This window comes from Dermacentor andersoni, chromosome 4 (assembly GCF_023375885.2).
Source record: "Dermacentor andersoni chromosome 4, qqDerAnde1_hic_scaffold, whole genome shotgun sequence".
In the NCBI taxonomy this organism is placed as follows: domain Eukaryota; kingdom Metazoa; phylum Arthropoda; class Arachnida; order Ixodida; family Ixodidae; genus Dermacentor; species Dermacentor andersoni.
Genome location: NC_092817.1, coordinates 155,685,046 through 155,706,482, shown reverse-complemented (window position 1 = coordinate 155,706,482; position 21,437 = coordinate 155,685,046). Strand labels below are relative to the sequence as shown.

General features: G+C 46.1%; 1 protein-coding gene across 1 annotated transcript in view; it reads left to right on the top strand.

Annotated features, from left to right (window-relative positions):
- LOC129386506 (uncharacterized) overlaps positions 1-21,437 on the top strand; it is a 93,922-nt gene that overhangs the window by 39,402 nt on the left and 33,083 nt on the right. Inside the window, exons 5-7 of the mRNA XM_072287553.1 lie at positions 6,070-6,303; positions 17,273-17,507; positions 19,280-19,454. Of these exons, the coding sequence (XP_072143654.1) occupies positions 6,070-6,303; positions 17,273-17,507; positions 19,280-19,454 (644 nt within the window). The remainder of the gene's footprint in view (positions 1-6,069; positions 6,304-17,272; positions 17,508-19,279; positions 19,455-21,437) is intronic.

Below are 21,437 nucleotides of genomic sequence, written 5' to 3'. Positions count from 1 at the left end.
CTATGGTCACTGCAGGGCACCTTGCTGACCACGTCCGCATTTTGCATGATGCAAGGGTTAGAGCAAAGTATGAGGTCTATTTCCTTTCTTGTCTCGCCATTCCGGCTTCTGCACGTCCACTTTCGGTTATCCCGCTGTCGGAACAAGGTATTCATTACCCGCAAATTATTCCGTTCTGCAAACTCTACTAATAAATCTCCCCTGCTATTCCTAGAACCTATGCCATATTCCCCCCCTGATTTGTCTTCAGCCTGCTTCTTGTCTACCCTGGCACTGAAGTCGCCCATCAGTATTATGTATCTTGTTTTGACCTTACCAATCGCCGATTCCACGTCTTCATAGGAGCTTTAGACTTGGTGGTCATCATCTCTGGATGTAGGAGCGAAGGCCTGTACGACCTTCAATTTGTACATCTTATTAGGTTGGACAACAAGACGCGCCACCGTTTCCTTAACGCTATAGAATTCCCGTATGTTACCAGCTATATCCTTATTATTAAGGAATCGGATTGCTATTTTTCGTCTCTCCGCCAAGCCCCGGTAGCACAGGACGTACCAGCTTTTTAGCAATGCATATGCTTGATTTGTCCTCCTAACCTCACCGAGCGCTATTATATCCCATTTAATGCCCGCTAATTCCGCCAATAGCACTGCTAGACTCGCCTCACTAGATAACGTTCTAGCGATAAACGTTGCCAGGCTCAGACTCCAATGGCGGCCTGTCCGGATCCAGAGATTCTTAGCACCCTCTGCTGCGTCACAGGTCTCACCGCCGCCGTGTTCAGTTGCTTCACAGCTGCTGGGAACTGAGGGCTGGGGTTTGATTGTTGAATTCATATAGGAGGTTGTGGCCAAGTACCGCATCAGGGTGGCCAATCCTGCTGTGGGGAAGGGAGTACGTCACCGGGTTCAGGCCGAACTCCAAGCCTGCTTATGCAATTTTAGCAACACGCGGTTTTTTTTTTTAATTGGGTGAAAAATTACGCGCCGCCGGCGTTTGAGCCCCGGTCCCCTTCCACGCGAAGCGGGTGCTCTACCTATACGCCATCACTGCGCCTTCAGTTATACATTCGGGCTACGAGAATGTAGTAATCAATGTCATGGCTTCCTCCTGCCTAAATACAGCCTTGCAGTTGTCATGCAAGCAACATATGGAGAAAATCGTCGCCAGACTTTAGAGCGACAAATGCAATCAGCAAATTGTAAGAACAGCTTGATCTTCCTGAACGAAAAGGGTCATACGATGGATAAAACCAGAACCAAAGGCATAGTAAATATTGACGCCTGCTCTACGTAGACATGAAGACAACGATGAGGATAGTGCTTGAACAGACTCCGTATAGTGAGACTGCGGAAATGCAGAGATGAAGACGTCTTTGTTCTGGTGGTTTTGAAATACGCTGTACCGCCGTCTTGCTTAACGCATTATTGTCTCGTGTTCGCGTTGAGCCGCGAAACTGGTGTAGGTGCGGGCTACACGACCTTGCCTGATGCTCCGGACTCCTCCTGGGAGCCGTTCATCCAGGCCGTCTCCGCTTACAATGCATGTGCGTCACATGCTTCGTCAGTTCTAGCCCTTACTGCCGAGCTCCACGCCCTACAGAAGCGTTTGACCGGGGTTGTCTACCTCTGCCAATGGCGGCCGCTAGCCTGGCACAGGTTCCACGAGTTCTACAAAACAGCTCTACACAGAGTCCGTCCCAGGTAACGCTGCTGCAACCACTGCTTTCCGATCGCTTTCGCGGTGGTACAAATGAAGACGTTGAAGAATGGCTTGAGTAGTGCGAACGTGTTGCCAACCTCAATGCGTTTCCTGCCGAACAGGAGTTCCACGTGTATTTAGCCCCTGACCGTAGTGCTCGCACGTGGCTTGAAAACCGTGAGAACAACATCACTTCATAAGTGGATTTCCAACGTCAACTCATTGAAACATTCGCGAGTGTTGATCGACGGGACCGCGTCCAGCAACAAATTGAGTTACGCATCCAGACACCGAACGAAACCCTACCAATGTTTGCGGTAGACATGACCCGCCTATGTCGTAGAGTTGACCCTCACATGCCTTAAGGAAAGAAGTTGCGATACCTTACGTGTGGCGGCAAAGAAGAAATACTCGCCGGACTTGTGTGCAATCACCGAGTACCGTGGTTGATTTGATAAAGGAACTCACTGGTATTGAACGCGCAGTCCATCTAAAGTGCAGGCAGTAGGATCGCTTGCCCACCAGCACTTCAATCAACGCCGCGAAAGAGCCATCAACAATCACAGCTTCTTCCCTGACCTAATTCGGGAGATTCTTCGCGGAGAACGTCAGAAGCTCTGGATACCGGCAGTCAGCACACCCGTGACGTTAGTCACTGAAGTCGTCCGTAATGAAATTAGGCAAGCGTTCTCGGCAGGCGATCCTAGTAGCAGTGTCCCATCAGTTACGCCGACGCTCTCCGACGTCAACCCTCTGTGACGCCCATGCGGTCGAACCATCAGCAGCCGAGAGCCTCGCCTTGGTCACCTCCAAGAGAGAAAACTTTGAGACGACCGCCCGCTGTTGCCATTACGTCCTAACGCCAGCCGCCGCCAGCTGCATTCTGGTCACCGCCACACGACGAGACTTTGAGGCCTCCGCAGATTCGAAAAACGGACGTATGGCACGCTTTCGATAGGCTACGAATAGACCGGCGATAACTGCGGAGGCTTCGGCCTATTGCCCGCCTTTTAATGGTAGCGCGACACCTCTTTCCGGCCTTGTCAATTCCGGCATGACGGTCGACGCAGCGATGACGACAACATGCTACGACGTGACGATACTGCTTTGCAAGGCCCGGCCATAGCAGGCACTCTAAACGAGGACTATCTGCCTAATCACCAGACCGATTTCGGCCGACGGTCACGTGGTCCGTCCACTGCTCATTCATTGTCACCTAATGAACGTCCTTCTGCTGACCTTCGGCGAAGAAGATCGCCCAGCCCACGCCGGGAAGACAAAAGCGGCGTCCTCTGGGGGTAAGGTTGCGGGCCGACAGCAAGGCGATTAAAAACCCCCAATAACGCCGCTGCAGGACGCCGTGGCATCGACAAACCTTGATACCGACGAAATTGTGAGCGCAAATCTTATTGTGTCCGTTGACGGACAGCAAGTGACAGCATGAGTCGACAGGGTGCCGATATTCTATAATGAGGACAGGTATAGCCGTTCGCCTTACGAACGTAAAAGCTCCCTAAATGGAGCCTCATATAAGGGCTGCAAAATTGAAATGCATAATCGACTATTTAACGAGAAATCCGTAATTATATTTCTAACTAATTACCTTAAGCCACATATTGCAATTTACACCTTCTAGCGGGTGAGACTGCAAGGCATATCCTCTTCGAAAGTATTGTGCGGATGACATCATTTACGAGATATGCGCCTAGAAACTTGCGGTAAAAACGCACTCTTGTTCGACTTAGTTCTTTAATAAGACGTCGTTTTATGCTTTAAAGCACAAAAGCAAATGAAAATATATTTTTTCCGCAAAGATAGGAAATTATTATCTCGAAGCTGGTGTCATCCTGAGTACTCGTTCGAAGTGGATCCGCCTTGCGAACTACCCACGTAGAATGTTGAAACTGCAATATGTGCCATGAGGTAGTTAGTTGAAAACCTAATAATTTATTTCTTGTTAATTAGACGGTTATGCACTCCCATTTTTGGTGCGAGTAATGTCCGCCTCTTCAACTGCGCCAATTCATGGAATAGAAAACATATTGAAACCATTCGGTGAAACGCATGGCAGAGGAAGTTTTTTAAACGGTATAGATTGTTCATAAAACAACATGAGCGCAGCGAACGTGGCATTCTTGCGCACGTGTTGCTGCGCAAGAATAATTAACAAAGAAGAATAATTAACAAAAATGTACTAACTACAATTTTTATTACTGCCTTAGGGGCCGTCGTCATAACGACTAATTTTGAGACAGTGATATTTTCATGTGCACCAATCTTTTAAAAATGTTGAAAATGGCGCCTAATTGGAAATATTTATAATAAAATTAGAAAGCTGACTTGAGACGATAGAGGTTTAGTTCGGCCTCCACAACAAGTTTGCGCACGCAGGAAACCCGCGGAGACGACACTGCGCATGCGCATTAAGCTGGCGCACGCACGGTCTCTTGCGTGCTTTTTGCGGGACGATCTCGCATGTTCACGAAAGCGCATTTCTTTATACGTCGCTTGCCGAAGAAATGACTCCGGCTTGAGATTCGATATCGTGGCGGCTGATATTGGCTACACAGTTCCAGAAGCTTGCCATACGAAGGCGCTGAGCAGCACACTACCGGCTCCTTTGCGTGCAAGTCAGCAATTCCGACCTCATATTTTGCTTCCGGCCAACAATCGCCGTTTCGTGAGCGTGCGCTTTTGTACGTACGCACGACCTCGCCCGCTGCGTATGTGGGTGGTTTCAGACGCCCAACTAAAACGGTCTGTTAGCGAGACTGAGCGCGTCCCGCGGCGCGTTCGATGGCAAGACGCCGGAAAAGAAGCGTGGGGCGAACATTTAGTGAGAGCACGTCGCAGCAACTCCTGACCCGACACACTACACACGCACGCGAAGCGAAGCGTGTCGTATCAGTAGCTGCCGCGATTGGCCGAGGCATGCGGTTTCAAACTTTCCTCGCGCTAATATTCACGGGGTGTTTACGACCGATATGATAGCAGGGCCGCCTTTTATGCACTCTTGCGGCACTCAGTTTCCCTTGAAAGTTGATGACAAATATCTTGAATCAGGTGCGAAGGTTTCTTTTGAACATTTCGGTTGCATGAAAATGTGACGGCTTTCTCTTCCTCAATTGTACAACTACCGCTAAGGCATCTTCAAAGATACATATAATGCATTTGTGTTTATTAGACTTCCGAAGCTAACGTTATTATCGGCATAGTATGTCCGCCTCTTCCAGGAAATTGTTTGGCAAAATGCCTTGCTTGCTGCACCTATGCTTTACTGCGAAGCTGTATATGGCTACCTGATCCGTCCGTCCCCTGTATGCCGGAAACTCTTCCTGCGCGACCCTATGCGCATGCGCGAAAAAAAATGAGAACGAGAGGCATGTGATTAGCTAACACCACCTAGATCGCCCAAGACCAGTTCACTCCGATCCATAACGCCAAGCTTCCTGGTCCGAAATTTCCATTGACAAGGCTGGCGTGCTGAAAGTGGTGATGTCACAATTACTGTTGCCCGATCGAGAGCATCCCCATTAGATTCTATGGTAGTCAGGTGAGGTAAGCTCACTTCGTCGATTGGCGTGAAAAGGCGTTGCGCTATCAAGGCAGCCTTGAATTAATTGGGCTAGAAGTGACGTTGCTCGCCGTCGCAGCCGAGTGCGCGCGCAGCATTTCTCTCTGGCTCTAAAATGGAATGGCGATGCGTCGTACGTACTCCTTAGGAGCAGGCAGCTTTCGATCAGCAATGCCTCGAGTGTAACCGGCAGCGAATTCGTCTATGCCGTGCCAATATTGCAGCCCGGGTACAAGAACAGGATAGTGCAGCCGAGTACATGCAGTGTAACTGCGTACCGAGGACCCGGAAGCCTACCAAGCCCTCATTCAATGAACCGTCGGCATTAACCAGATTAAACCGGGACCACACTTTTCAGCTTCGCCGGTTTACCAAGAGTGCTGAGTGCTTGGAGGGTGATCTATTTAATAAAATATCTGCACACAAGCAAAAAAAATAATGTATATTGCAAGTGGCGGTAGTTTGCACTTGATTAGTAGCATTTGCGCTTCGCTGATTGAAAAGGCAGTAGGTGTGTTGAGTGAGCTTCTGAACAACGACTTTCGGCAAGGTAAACGTGATTCAAATCATGGATCCGCGACCTCTGAGAGCTGCAACGTAATGCAGATGTCTTTCTGTAGCATTTACCTCTAAATCGCAACTGCATTAGTTATTTATTTGCTTATTACTAGCAATCCCTTCTCCGGGGATATAAGCAGAGTGGTTTACAAGACTACAACAGTAAACAATCGCATAAAGCATGAAATATTCAGTTGACGTTTTTCTTATATTAATATTTAGTGTTTATATACCAGCAGGTCCAGCAGGTCCTCTAGTACCGGCCACCCCTGGAATGCCCGTAACCCCTGGAGCACCGACACAGCCAGTAACCACCCCGCCTCCGACCACCAGTCGAATGTTAACAAGCAAACCTTCAAGCCCGCCTACCACGCCGACTACAACATCTACTTCAAAAATTACGACAACAACATCTACTCCAAGAATTACGACTACGTCAATACCAACAACGACAGTGGATCCCAATACTAGTGAGTTGCGGTTTGACCTTAATCTGCTTGCGCCTATTTCATTCCATATCAGTGACAAACAATGCTGCATAACGTGGTGTGTTATTTCCACCCTGAGCGTACTGCCCAATTGCATTGCACAGTTTAAGCAATTTGATGAAGAGAAAAAATATTCATTAGTTATTACAGACGCTATTGCGTTGGTATATATCATGAGCTAACTACAACTCGTTAATTACTGCCTCAAAATTTTAATTGCTTCGCCTTTGCACAAGTGTCCCAGAAAGCAACTCTTCTCGAATACACGCCTTATTAAAGTACCTTCCAAACGTTGAATATATTACCAGCTTTAAATAAAGAATCGGCTATTGCACGATTCCATTGAGTCTTAGAATTGATTAGTCTTTATTCGTAGATACGAATATTGGAGAGCTCTAACGTTAAGGTATTCCAGACTTCCACAATTGTTCAGCAAAATTTCGGGCTACCCTCCTCCCCCCTTCGCTTGTCTGTCGCGCGACGTCATGCAAACAGTGAGAACACTCCCATCTGATATATTATTTGCACGCTAATTTTATATCATTATACCGAACGAAGGAAAAATAATTATTTATGATTCGATGCCTTTCTGCGACGTTAGTGCTCTGCTATTGGTCGAACATTTTCGCGCTGCGCCCACTTCACCTTCTGTTACGCGACGTCACAAAACAGCGCGAACTCATCGCGGTAAAGTGACGTGTACAGGCTGAAGGCATATAATTTTGCCAAACTAATTTCTTTAGTAGTTCTAGACTGCCCCGTTACGAAAGAAGTAGGAGATAGTGCCACGTCGATCGCGCCGAGGAGATGTCGCGGAGCATGATTTATTTGTTCATAATAAGTGATTTTGATGGTCAGTATGAGCTTATCAAGCCCTGTCGGCACGTATACGAGGTTGCTTTGCAAACTCGTTGCTGAGAATCCGTTCTGGCGCCATTTTTGACGTTTCGTTGCATGCCGCCATGATTTTCGACCAGACATCGCATGCTAAGGGGAAGAGGACCAATCGAAGAAGTCAGCGCCACCCATTATCTATTATCACTGTGCTGACTCGGCCGCATCAAAACCCTCCCTAAATGAGCGTGCCCCTCACCTCTTGGCAACAAATCAGATAAAAAAACTGCTCAATGTAGGCAATGCTATTCCCTTTGAAAGCAAAATAAGTGACCTATAAACGAGACGCGTTTGATTGGACTTTTCAAACAACGCTGTTGGTTACCGGCCGATGCTTGCGTCGGTGATTACGTAAATTTGACATAAGGAGATTGGAATAATAACAGATTGGAATAGTTTTACATTGTAGGACCCATGTTTGCATAGTTTTCGAATGTGTCAATGACCGTGCTGTCTGTGATCAAGCATAACACTTCAGCGAAATTGTCATAAATTTAATCTCGGCGGCCACAATTAACCTAAAATGAGAAACTATCTATTGGAGATAAAATCACTGGAGATAACATAGAAGATACGTAGTGGTGCGTGCTAGGTCGCTCTGTCCATTTACCTTTGATCAGACCTTTACACACAAATCGCCAGCATTCCCACTCAACAGCGAGCGATGAGTGTGCAAATAACGTCCTTGTTGGCTCCTAATGCTCCATCTACACGTGTTGATAAACAACGCCTCATAACGCGTAATAAAATGAACGAAACTGCTAGCGTTGTGAATATACTAACCTAGGTGATGCATTCATGTAAATGAGATCCGCTTATACGATTTCTATCCCATTCAGTCTAAAAAAACACTTCCCCTACCAGAACAGACCACATTCTTCATATTTCTATGCGAAATGTAAATGTGAACTTAACTGTGGAACTGCATTGTATTAGACGATCGATATGTATTTTATTACACTGCAATACCTATGGACGTTTGGGGCAAACAAATTTCAAATTAAGCATACCAAGATTAACACGACACGTCCTACTCCTGAGACACTCGGTAAAGATGGAAGCAATATTCCTCTCAAATTTTGCATACTTTAGAAATTCTCTGCACCAACAAAGCTTGCAGTGAAGAAATCTTTTTTGCTAGCAGGCAGTGGGGATGTTTCGAGAATTTAAGAGCTCGATGTGTTATATTGCACCTTTGTTTGAATTTTTAAGCTATACGCTCATCGTAAGCGACTTTAGGAGTTCCTTGAAATAAATAAATAAATAAAGCTGTTTCACGGAGGTTGCTTAACGTAGAACTATATCCAGGTGGCATGTCTGATTTCTCTAAAAAATACAAGTGAAACCCAGAAAATGTGATTTTTACAATATTTATTGTACCTGGAATAAAAGGTAATGTGTAGCGGCTCTAAGAGGCCAGGTTATTTAATTTGAATCAGCCCATTTATTATAGAAATTAGGTATGTTAAGAAAATAGATGCACGAGGTTTGAAATCCGTAATTGGGCATCAACATTATACAGAGCATCTCGTTCAGATTCTTTTATCACTGGATCTAAAGAGGACGTGTAGGAGTTGTGTGTCTACCACATGGAAGCCAAGCCTGCATCGCGTATCGGCCGGGCTGAGTTCAACATGGCATGACGCTGATAAATATGAGTAGTCGAGTTTGTCGACGCTGCGTAGGTTAGTGCTGCTCTACAGAAATAAACGTAACCCCTTGAGAAGGCACAAAAAGACAGCACTAGCTTACACAACCCGAGCGCTTTTCCAATTATTCTTTTGTAATGCAACCACAAGCTGTCTTCAACCCTTCGGCGTTGCGCCATATGACCTCACGGTCTATTTCTTGTGTACCTTTTCTAGGTTGGAAACATTGTGTAATCACCGCTGAAGGGCAAGGAAGCAGTGCACGTTAAAAATGTTGACCGCTGCCCTTCGCTTTTTTCCGGCGTTTTGTTCGAAATTTTGCACCGATACTATCACCCATCGCGCAACTGCTTCGTGGCGCCAAAGATCTCTCATCTTGGTCCCGTGCCTGCGAAACAGACAAAATACGACAACGCCACTTCTCACGACGCCACCTATTCGTCATTTTCACTCTTAAGCTCCTACCAATGTACGGTCGGCCAAAAAAGTAAACGGACCACGGCTTAGGTGGCCGGAGCGGCTGCGGCGCCACACCGGGGCGCTGCTATCTCGCTCCGCGCGCTGACGGCGAGTGTGCCCCGAGTGATGCCAGACTTCGCCCTCACTAACACGCGGAGCCTTGTCACGCTTGATAAATTTCTAGTGCGCCGTTCGTTTGGTCTGGTGCTGACGGTTGCGACGAAGGGGGACCGTGCATTGCCTGTAGTCAAGCATACGGCGCGGTTGCACAGTAGTGGACGGCAGCCGGGCATCATTGCGCGGCAACGAGAAGGAACGAATACCAGTTCTATTTGTTGTTTTCCTTATATTCACCTTAATGTTCATATCAGTGCATGTCGCTGTCATCCACTGCTGCTCGATCTTAGGCAACATAACGCAAGTAGCCGCATGGGCGGATACGGTGAAGCGTGCTCTTTCACGCCGGTGCGATAAGTTACAGGCGACAACTTTACTTTGAGCGCGGTTTTTCTGTCGAGATTACTTTTCCATCATTGTCTACAGCAGTGGGTTTATTATTTATATCAGCGACGCCTATGAAAACGGTTTAATTAGCTAGTACAATGCCTAGGCGATTGTTAAACTTTACAACAGTACGTCCAGGAAGAGATGATTGGGAAGACGAATAGAAATAACTAGTAAGTCGTGAAAGTTTATTTACGGAAGTATTCCATGATTTAAAGGGGTCCTCAGTGCGATGAAAAAGTGCCGTCAACCGCGATGACTTGGCTTACTCACTCTGGTATCGAGTCGTAGAGCGCCGCCGCTATAGCTTCGGACGTCCGCGCAGCGCTTCCCACTAGCTCATCGCGCCGACGTGACAAAGCGCACGTCACCGTACACTCTGAGACAATGGTACACAATTTGGGGAGCATATGTGCCACAAAACAATGATCTTCATCTGCCTTGCTTGCATTACCTTTCTTGAAAACGCTGCGCCCGCTATTTTCGTGTCGGGAATGCTATGTCATGCTGATAACGCGCATGCCGTTCGTTACTGGGAAGTACCGGGCATGCAGCGTTAAAGAAAGGAAATGCGGACTAGAAGGGTCACGTTTATTGTGTTGCAAGGTACAACCCAAAGGGTGTAAGATCCGTTTGGCCGCTTCGCTCGCTGAGCCATGGGAATGCAGCAGTACGAGATAAGCGTGGTGTATCGCTCCGTTTGGAAGCATTCCAACGCTGACGCTCTTTCCCGCTCTCCACTCTCGCTAGAGGCCACTGTCCCCCTGTTAGCACACATTGTCGTCTCTTGACTTTGACACTATGCTATCGAACAATATAATGACCCCTGAATTGCATCCTTTTCCACCTTCTCGCGGATACCTCAACAGTTCCGGCCTTTTGAGCACTTCGGCGCCAAATTCCTCATTTTGCGATCCGTAATAATCTTCTGTACCGACGCAAGTATGCATCAAAGGGAGGTACGTAGTTGTTTGTCATCCCGGGAGCCTTCAGATCAGAAATCTCTTCCTCTTTCCATCCCGACCCCCCGTTTGGCCACGCTGGCATTTTCAAAACGTATGAGCGACTTGGGCACTGCTACTACTGGCGGCGGATGCACACCTTCGGGCGGAACTTCGTCCACTCTTGCCGTGAACGTCAGCAATGAAAATCTCCGCCCCATCTCCTAGCCGGTGAACTCCATTACCTGCCATGGCCATCTCAACCTTTTGATCGTGTCGGCGTCGACCTATATGACCCACTTACATTGAATACGTCCGGCAAGCGGTAGATTATAGTTGCCGTCGACCACTTAACATGCTATGCAGCGACTGCTGCTCTTCGAGCTTCTACTGCGCCGGAAATCGCCAGTTTTATAATACGCCGATTTGTGCTTCGTCATGGAGGCCCTCTTGAACTCGCCGACCGAGCCCACACCTTCCTGTTTGAAATCATTGAAAAATTGCTTGCTGAATGCGCCATTGTTTGTTCATCGCACATTTACCGCATATCACCTGCAAGCCAATGGTGCCATGGAACGCTTTAATCACACCCTTGGCGACATACTCGCTGTGTATGTACATCCCATCCGACCACTCTAATTGGGACCTAGGTCTTCCATTCATCAGCCACGCTCACAATGCCACAACGCAAGCCACTACCAGCTTCTCCCCACTCTATATTTTTTGTGGTCGTAATCGTTCTAAACTCAGACCCATCAGAATTCCTGTCAATTTTGGACGCCGCAAGGCAACCTATAGAATATCGTCAGTTTGCCCGCCGCTTCACTTCTGACTATCAGAATCGCCAAAAATCAAAACACGATGCTCGAAACTCGACTCCAACTTTTTACGGGAAACCGTCGTTTGAGTGTCCGTACCGACCCGCACACGATGACTCGCTTCAACACTTCTTCCTAAGTAGCATCGACCATACCGAGTTCTGCAGCGAACTTCTCCTGTCAACTACCTCAAAGAGCTACTTACCGGACATGCGTCGTTTTCACAGCGAAGTCGTCAACGTCCGGCGGCTCAAGTCCTGACATGATTGTGCGGCCTCATCTTTAGACGAACTAGCCACGATGGCTCCTTTTTCCGATGGGGTCATTGTAATCAAGAACGCGTGGACGTAGGCAGCAGGATTGCGAACAGCATCGCCTGCCGCAGATATTCGAGCTGAGAGACTCTGGTCAGTGGTGCGCTCTACCCGCCATCAGCACGTCGTGTAATACGCCTCCATTATAATATATATATATATATATATATATATATTATCAGGGTGTCCCAGCTAATTTGGACGAAGATTTTAAAAATACCCGAGAGCGCTAGAGAAATCGTACCGACCGCATAGTAGCCGTAGTCGCACGTACTACAGCGATGGAAGCAAACGCGAACAGCGGAGCTCGTGGCCGAAGCATAACTGAAGGTATAGTGCGCGCCGTCCAGTTAACACTATTGACAGGCGGGCACATCTGGTTTGATCGCGCTGTGCGATGGTGCGCCCCCTATCCTGCGCTATTTTTGCTTCTGTTCTGCTTAAGTTTTATTTGAAAACGAGGAAAGGTGACGGTACAGTAATGATGACAGCGCAAACTGTACTATCGCCATGAAAAGAACCGCGAACTGCGGAAAGCGTGGCTTTTGGCACAGTCAGCGCTAGTCCGAGGATACGTGTCCAACTCTCATATGCATTGGCAGTCGCTAGGCGTCACCGTAGCGCAAGACATGATTGGCAGATGATAAGCTTTCCTTGCCAATATGCCCGGCAAGTAAAATGCGGCACGCTTTCATGCTGTCGCAATGCTTCTGTGCTTAACAGAACTGAAGTGTTAAGTGGGAGCTCGATCGTCGCTGCCTCACGGCAGCGGGGATCATGAAAATAAAAAGGAACAAGCTTCAAGAATAAAAACGATGATAGGAAGTGGAGCTGCAAATGCGCGATCTATTCTCCTACGGCATAGGAGCTGAGCTATCGGATTAAGTCCCTTCAGTTTGGAAAGAAAAACATCGCGCGTGCGTCGGACGCCGACAGGATCGGAATGATCTCTTTGTACCACCAAGGAATTTCCCAGAGAAGAATAGCGGAGATTACCGGAAGAGCGCTTTCGACAGTCAACAGACTTTATAAAGACTGCAAAACTGAAGGTAGACTCCCGGACCTTCCTCACAGTTCACGGCCACGTTCCACGACCGCGGAACAAGACGTAATAATTATTGCATCCGCCGTAGACAATCCTTTTTGAACAGCGCCGCAGATCAAAAATGAGCTCGGGCTAAACATTGACATTCAAGCGGTGCGACAGCGCCTCCGCGAAGCGGGCTTTTACAGCTGGAAAGCCGCGAGAAAGCCTTTGCTTTTGGATCGCCACAAAGCCACACATCTACAATTCGCACAATTGCACAAAGACTGGTCTGTGTAGGATTGGGGCCAGGTGATGTTCACAGATGAGAGCACATTTGCCACGAGGGGTCACGAGAGGCTGAAATTCTGGCGTCAAGACAATCATCGCGCTCCATAAATGATGGGCCTTTGCACCCTAGTGTTCTGAATATGTGGTCCTGAATTCGTTCACTCAGTGCTAGTGTGGTCAGAGTAGCATCAAAATTTAACGAAGATAGCTCTACGACGAATGTCACATTAGGGTGCGACTACCGATTGTTTTTAGAATAAAAACAGGAACAGCGCAACACAAGACGAACGAGAAAACAGGACGGAGCGCTGTGTCCTGTTTACTCGCTCGTCCTGTGTTGCGCTGTTCCTGTTATTATTCTAAAGATGAACCAACCAGCGCCATTGAACATACCGATCATTTAAAGGACATAATATATATATTTCAGCATTTTAAATTCAGACATGTGTTCTGCAATAAGATTGGCCACTTTTTGGTTGATGCATGTCATGAATTAACTGCTCGAGGTGCATTCTGAGCGAATGACTAAAAGCTACGTTACAGTCACAGCGCAGTCCTTGTTCTTGTAGCAGGTGACTACTTCGCTACAGTATACATGAACAATGTTTGCATACAGCAGCGATTGGGCTAAACGTATTATACTACTTTGATGTGCGTAAACACAAACATAACTTTTTTTTTACATTATGCAGCTTCGATCCCACCTGCTTCAAGCGAACAAGCCTCAGCGGGCGCTGCTCCTTGAATGTGTGAAGCGTCATCGAAGCCGAAGGCTTGTCTCCCCTTATACGGCTAGATGAACGCTTCAGTGCAGCAGAATACTGCCATGTAATCGAACAGGTTGCCCTGCCCTTTGCTTTTGATGGGCCATTCAAAAATGGGCTGTTTTATGATCAGCATAACCTTTCTCCAACCCATACTTCACGTTCCGTGGAGGCTTTGCTAGACAACCTTGCAATCCGTAAGCTTTCGTGACCAACAAAAGCAGCGCACATAAATCGAATTGAGAATGTCTGGGGAATTATGAAATCACGCTTGTCACGTCTGCAGCTCCATAAAATGAACAAGGACTCCCTATGGGCTGCTGTTCACGCCGATTGGGACAGGCATCGCGGCACTGAGCTAGCCCCATACCTGTTTGCCTCTATGCCAAGGTGCATGGATCCGCCATCCTGGTGGATTCACCCTTCACCAAATATTAATTACTACAAAGTATCTTTTTGTCAAGCGAATCCACGCTTCAGTTTTGTTAAGCATACAGGCATCGCGAAAGCATGAAAGCGTGCCGCATTTTACTTGCCGGGCCTATTGGCATGGCAAGATTATCATCTTACAGTCATGCCTGGCACTCGGAACGCACACGCGGTGCGATAGCGCCAACGAGATCAATATTCTAGCGCTTCGGTGGCGCTGACTGAAAGCAGAGATTCGCCTAGCGACTGCCAAAACATATGAGAGTTGGCCACGTATCCTCGCACTGGTGCTGACTGTGCCAAAAGCCACGCTTTCCGCGGTTCGCGTTTCTTTTCATCGTGATAGTACAGTTTGCGCAGTCATCGTTACTCTACCGTTACTGTTCCTCGTTTTCAAGTAAAACAGAAGCAGAACAAAAAAAAAAATAGCGCAGGATAGGGGGCGCACCCTCGCACAGCGCGATCGAACCACATGTGCACGCCTGTGAATGGTGACCACTGGATGGCGCGCACTATACCTGCAGTTATGCTTCGGCCACGCGCTCCGCTGTTCGCCTTTCTTTCCATCGCCATAGTACGTACGGCCAGGATGTTTTTCAACACGAATATTGCTTCGTTACTTATTTTTAATTTGTGAACATTTTAATTATTGCTTGAATCGCAAGCATATCTGTTACAATGTTGTAGGGCACCTTAAATAACCTCCGACTCAAGCGTTTATTTCGTGCTGAAATGGTCCTGGTTGTTTTTTCCAAGAAAAAAAAATCCCGCAAAATACGCGAAATACGAAATAGATGCGCACGCGCACGCCGCTACTCAAGGGCCTACAAGCAATCATTGAAATATATACGGCTGCATTCTCTTATTGCCGCATCGTACAAGGCTCCAGTGCGCTTATCAATTCGTTAGCGGCGTGTTCTCTTGATGCCCCGACCCTGACATAGCGTAATGCACTTTATCGAGCTGCCGCCGCTAGTAAAGCAATGTATCCGTGGCTATTCGCTGGGGAACGCTTGAGTAGCGGCGCGCGAGCACGTAACTATTTCGTATTTTGGATGTTCCGCGCACTTATGTTTTTTCTCGCAAGAACCAACGAGACAAAGCTGAGCACTAAACAAATGCTTGATTCGGAGTTTATTTGAGGTGCCCTACAACTTTGTAATTGATATGCTGCGATTCAAGCAATAATTAAAGATTTCACTAATTAAAATTACTTAAGTAAATAATACATCGTGATAAAATTAATACTGGCCGTAAGTACATACGACTACGGCTACTATGCAGTCGGTACGATTTCTCTAGAGCTCTTGGGTGTTTTTAAAATTTTGGTCCAAGTTAGCTGCGACACCATGTATAATGTGTGTGTGTTTGCGTGTGCACCTGAATGTGCGCATGTGCGTGTGTGTAAGGGTGTGAGGAAATCTACAGACTGGGAATAGGCAAAAGGAAATGCACACGTTCTCATCTATTGTCTATATAGACAGTCTATAGACGAACGATCAACAAGAGTAAATAGACTGTACATACTTTTGTCTAGAGGTAGTCTATAGAGTGAAACGAGGCAAAAAGAAAGGAACATGTTATCGACTTTCTTCTATAAGAGATCTATAAACGGGAGCATCTATAAAGCGGGAGTAGACAAAAGGTATCAACACCTTATCGACTGTCGTCTATAGACAGTCTCTAAACGAAGAACGAACGATAATTAATAGAGACAACCTCCACTTTTGTCTTTATCTGGTGTATAGAACGGAAGTAGACAAAAAAAAAACTAAACATCGTATCGGATTTCTTCTATAGACAATGTATAGACAAATAAGAAAATAGAGAATGTATCGACTTTCGTCTATAGTTGTTCTATAAAGGGGAAGTAGACAAAAAGAAACAAAGACCTTATCGACTTTTTTCTATAGACCGACTGTAGAATATGAGTAGGCAATAAATAGAAACCTTATCACCTTTTTTTTTACTGCCTGAAGGCCGTATCAAAAAACAAATAAATCTATAAAATAGCAAACTCATCTAAAAGAAGTCTATGGACACTCTGTACACATTCTAAGTTCATTTTTCTAAAGGCCCAGCGGCATTCAAGTGTTGCTTGGTTATTTTTATTTTATACGCTCATTTTATACACTAATGACGTGGCGCCACCTCCTGTCCATTGGCTGCACCGTCACGTGCCCAACGACGTACGCTCTAGGCCAAACGTTCAATCAGCCAGTTGGCTGCGACGTGACGTATGCAATGGCGGAAGCACTAGGCGCACGTTTAGTCAAGCCGAACCGTGGAGCCGATCTGGAGTCGGGGAAGCGTACCCTTCTCGCCCCCCCCTCCCCCCCCCCCCCCGGAATACCAGGGTTACAGTCCCACACAGGCGGACATTTACCAAATATTCTTTTCAAAGACATTAACTTACTTTCTTTACAGGAACCTCCCTTAGAAATTTGGCGTCAATTCGAGCATTTGCGCCAGCAGTCACTTTCGGTGCCATTATTCTGTCACGCAGCCGGCTACAAATCCAGATTTTCGCATAATGGGGCATATAATACTTTCGCTTTGTATGGACATGTCTCTATTCGCTCCACGCTTCGACTCGTACGATCTGTTCTACACCCTCTTCGCATGCGTAGGCGTGCCGGCAAGCGAACGTGTAGTTTGGCGTTAAGAGTTTAGCTGCTTTACGAGCACGACGAAGAGCGGCTGGCTCAATAGCTCGGGGAAGGGTGCAGGTCAGGGGCATAAATATTTTCGAAATACATTACTGGAAGCATAAACACGCAAGTGAAGCTATAGAGTTGCTTTAAAATCTGCTGTTACCTATCGCACTAGCGTGCTCTCTAGACCTTATGTTTCTTCTCCCGCAGAGAGGCCACTGCCGCTCGACGCACTGATTTGCACACTAGAATCCCCATTCCGAAGAGATCTTTTGGGAGTCCCGCCGGACGGGCTTTGCACGATTGTGGTGGCCTACCCGTTCTACGAACCTTTTGACTTGGAACTCTTCCCAACAAAGTATTACTCGTTCAGGCATTTTGACGTCATCGTGGAGAACGCCGGAAAGCAGAACAAGACGGAGTTTGGAATCGGCATCACTTACAAGTACGTGCTGCGATTGCCTTCGGAATGAAATGCGAACTGCTATACCTCAGCTAATAATTTACTGCACTTTGTCGTGCGGTATTACCGTACTCCACGATTAGAGACATAAGTGTATACGTCAGAAGGAAAATAATTCCAGACTATTCGTACAAACTGGCCTCATCCCTCAGCCAGTCTATTGTCCTCAACAATTGTTAATATACTTATAGTGAAAACCGGCCAGAAGGCAGGCACGTTTTACAGCACTTTTCCTTACGTGGCATGGATATCAAAAATATCCATCCCGCGCATTTCTCTTCAATTGGCTCCATGCTTCTATGCGGGCAGTGAATGAAAGAACCACGCCATAAAATAGTAGCTACTATAGCCACTACAATGTCTGCTAGCTAACATACCTAGGCTCCTAAATGATTTGAGATACCGCTTGCACAAATGAAGTTGATATAATAATATATTTGAAATTTTGCGCCCTACTCTTTATTTAACTTTAAATGTACAAACACGACTAGATTGTTGACAAGGCTCCTACAAACTAATGAACGACCAGCGATAAGCAGGGTTTACCGTGAAATCATAGCTGGCATATTGCATTTGGAAAGATTTTTCTCATCCGACTTAATACTTCAAGCTGTATGAAGCAGAACGCCTGTATTACGGATGCCTAGTCGCACTGTTGGGGGCGCTGACTAAACCTAGCAGTTTTTTCGATCACCAAACTTTTGAGTGTTGGGCGGTACCAACACGCCTGATGGGCGATGCAAACATAATGTCTCGCTTTCGCGCTTTCTTTTTCTGAGGTGCGCAAAGACTAAAAAATGTAACAACTGTAAGCAGTTCATAATGAAGCTTTCATCTGTGATCTTTCATTCGGGATATATTTCGGATGTCTCGTTCGCCAAGTGATTCCAGAACGTTAGGACAAAAAGCGCATGCAACAAAATGGTTAGGTGACTAAATAATCAGAATACAACTGCTGGCAATGTCTTCGATAAGGCGAGCGGACATGCCTTATGAACTTGCCGAGGCTTATATAATTTAAGAATATGGCTAGCATTAGCTGAAGCGTCTGACCATATGCAAACGTTAATGCGCAAGCACGCATTGAGAATATCGCACGCGTTGCTGTAATGCATTTACATTTTGCACTGCGGAAGCCAGTACCTGGAAATTCAAAGAAGCGTTTACCCTAAATTGAGGTTAGCGCTAGAAACACTTTCAACTGGAAACTCTATTGAACGATCCTGCAAGTATTTCCACCGTACAAGTCATTGCCCGGAGCCCATTTTCATGCTTCGGGTGATGCGTTCCTTTATTCACATGAGTAATTGAAGTGTTCCAAGTAAACGTAGCAGTTACTGTCACTTACAACTTGGCAAAGCAAAACTAAAATTTCTAACGTGAAATCACATTAGAGTATCTTTAAAAAATTACTCCCCTGATATATTTCACAAATATATTTCTTCTTTGATGTACTTCACTAAATCGAATGATGAATTACTTCGACCAATTTCATTCAAATGCATGAATTGAAATGCAAAGTTAGAGGCATACATTATTTCCCATCCCTCGCACTTAACCTCTCCTGCTTGAGTGAAGCTATGCGAGTCGCACGATGTCTGAAGGGCTGTGTCCCGACTGTTGTAGAGGAGAACATGCTTGTACAAACAAACTGCGACGAGCTATGCCCGATGCTTACTTATATCAAAAGGGTAATGTAGCCTTCCTGTGATCGGTGACAGCAAGACTTATGTCTTCATGTTTTCCACGTTTAGGTTTTGTAAGAGCATTGCCAACATGACAGAACTTGCCAACAATCCCATGACCAAGACAACATTGGACTATTTGTGGACCAAGCGGTTTTACCACTACGGACAAGTTAACCCTCCTCTCGCAAATTATGGCGGAACCATACAAGATGTAAACGTCAACTGTGCCAAAGGACTACAGGTTATTCTTCTGAAAACTTAAAAATCATGTCTTTTCCGCCACTGGACCCAGTCCAGCCTTGCGCTGCCTTGTGAGAATAGTCATCAGCCACACGAAACTCATGCCTTCGTAACGTAAAACACTGTGGGCGATCTTAAATAAACGTAACTATTGCACATACCTTAGAAGGGTGATGGTTTGGGATAGTTGATTTCCCATGACACTGTGTTGTGGAGCGCAACGCGGGTCAGCGGCACAGAAAAAAAACAAGGACTAGCGCTTGCTGCCAACTGATTGTTCTTCTCTGACACCAAGGGTTATATAAAAAAGCTGAAGGAAAACGACATAAAAATTAATGAAATATCAAGATAAAGCTGCCAAATAACGATGTCATCACCACTCACTGGCCGCACAGCCATTGTCTAAAAATGTCAATTCCTTTCGTGATAAGAAGGCCAGGGACGGCTTACGTATGCATAGGCATACTTGGCGTGCCATGCTAGCCGATTCGACGATAATGCGCGTTCGATCGACCGACCAGTGAGCGGTGATGACATCTTTATTTTATGTGTCCTATTTAATTTTTATGTCATTTTCCTTCTCTTCTTTTTCCTATATAGCACCTCGTATCAGACAATAAAATTTCAATTGGCAGTAAGCCCTTTTCGTGGGATGTTTTTCTGCGCCCCCTGTCACGCTTCTCGCTGCACCACAGTCTCGGGCACATTCCCTTTCTACACAGAAATCAATCCACTTGCTTTCAGTTTAACTCATTATAAAACTCTTCATGCTCGTACATAAGACCACTTTAAGTAAATCACGGACACAACGTCAGCATTATCGTCATATCTTTGAGGACATTGTTAGGAAATAATATTTCGCATGCTTTTCGCACTAAGCGATATCTGGCTCTATATATGGGAATGTTCTTTGTTGTCAACATCAGCGTGGTGTCCATTTTTAGATGTACCGTATTCTTGAATTTTCCTGCTTATGAACAATAAGATCACAGTCATGAGATTTATTGTCATTCAGCATCAAGTGCGTCATTGCTTTTTCACAGCGCACATAATTCGTTATATCAGCTGATTGTCCAATCTAGCAGAGCAACCACTTAAAAGTTTACCACTCCTTTCTGTAGTCGATATTATGGAAGGCATACTGCGTATTAGCTGCGATGCGGGGACTAGTTACGTTGAACGCTGGTTTTTATTTTTGTACACCATGGAGGGTGGAAAGATCGGTGCTTCTCATTTAGCGCTCCATTGCATCGCATTCTACAAGAAAAGTCTTCGCGTTGTGTTCCGGAATATTTTGACCACCTGGGGTACGTCCACCTGAACCTCGATATCAGTACACATGCGTCTCGTGCATTCCGCTGTTATCGGAGCACTAACCGTCTTAACGCCTGTTGTCCAACAAGCGTCTTTGTTTTATAAACAAAGAGCTCTCGTCGACATCCAATCCTTCGTTTTGTCGTAAAAGCACTTGTTAGTGATTTATGGCCACCGTGCCTTATATAATGACCTCCCCATATAATAATTGCTGCCGCTCCTCCTGAATTCAGCTATCTAACGCAAAATTTTTTTTAGCAAATCAACATTCTCATCGGGGAAGTTCTTTACACATTAACGGATGTCATAAAAAAATCCCGCATATTTGTATGTGACTCCAAACAACTCACACATAAAGAAGTTTCGACCAAGCGTTGATGCGAAAGAAGACAAAGCCGATGCACATGATCGTGCAATGAGTTGGATTATTACAAGATACGTCTCCATTCTCTCTCTTTCTCAGGTTTATTATTAACCTATTTTGCATCCCATTCGTATCGTATATGACGTGCCAATAAGTTGTCCCCCATCTGGTCTTCATAGAAGTCTTGCAAAGCATTCCATTCCTCAGAAGTTTCGACAGCTACGCGTCTGTGTTGGTCGACTCTGTCCCACTACGTGACCTCGACACGCTGTTCAGAGTCCCGCTTCTCCTGGCGGGCATGAGACA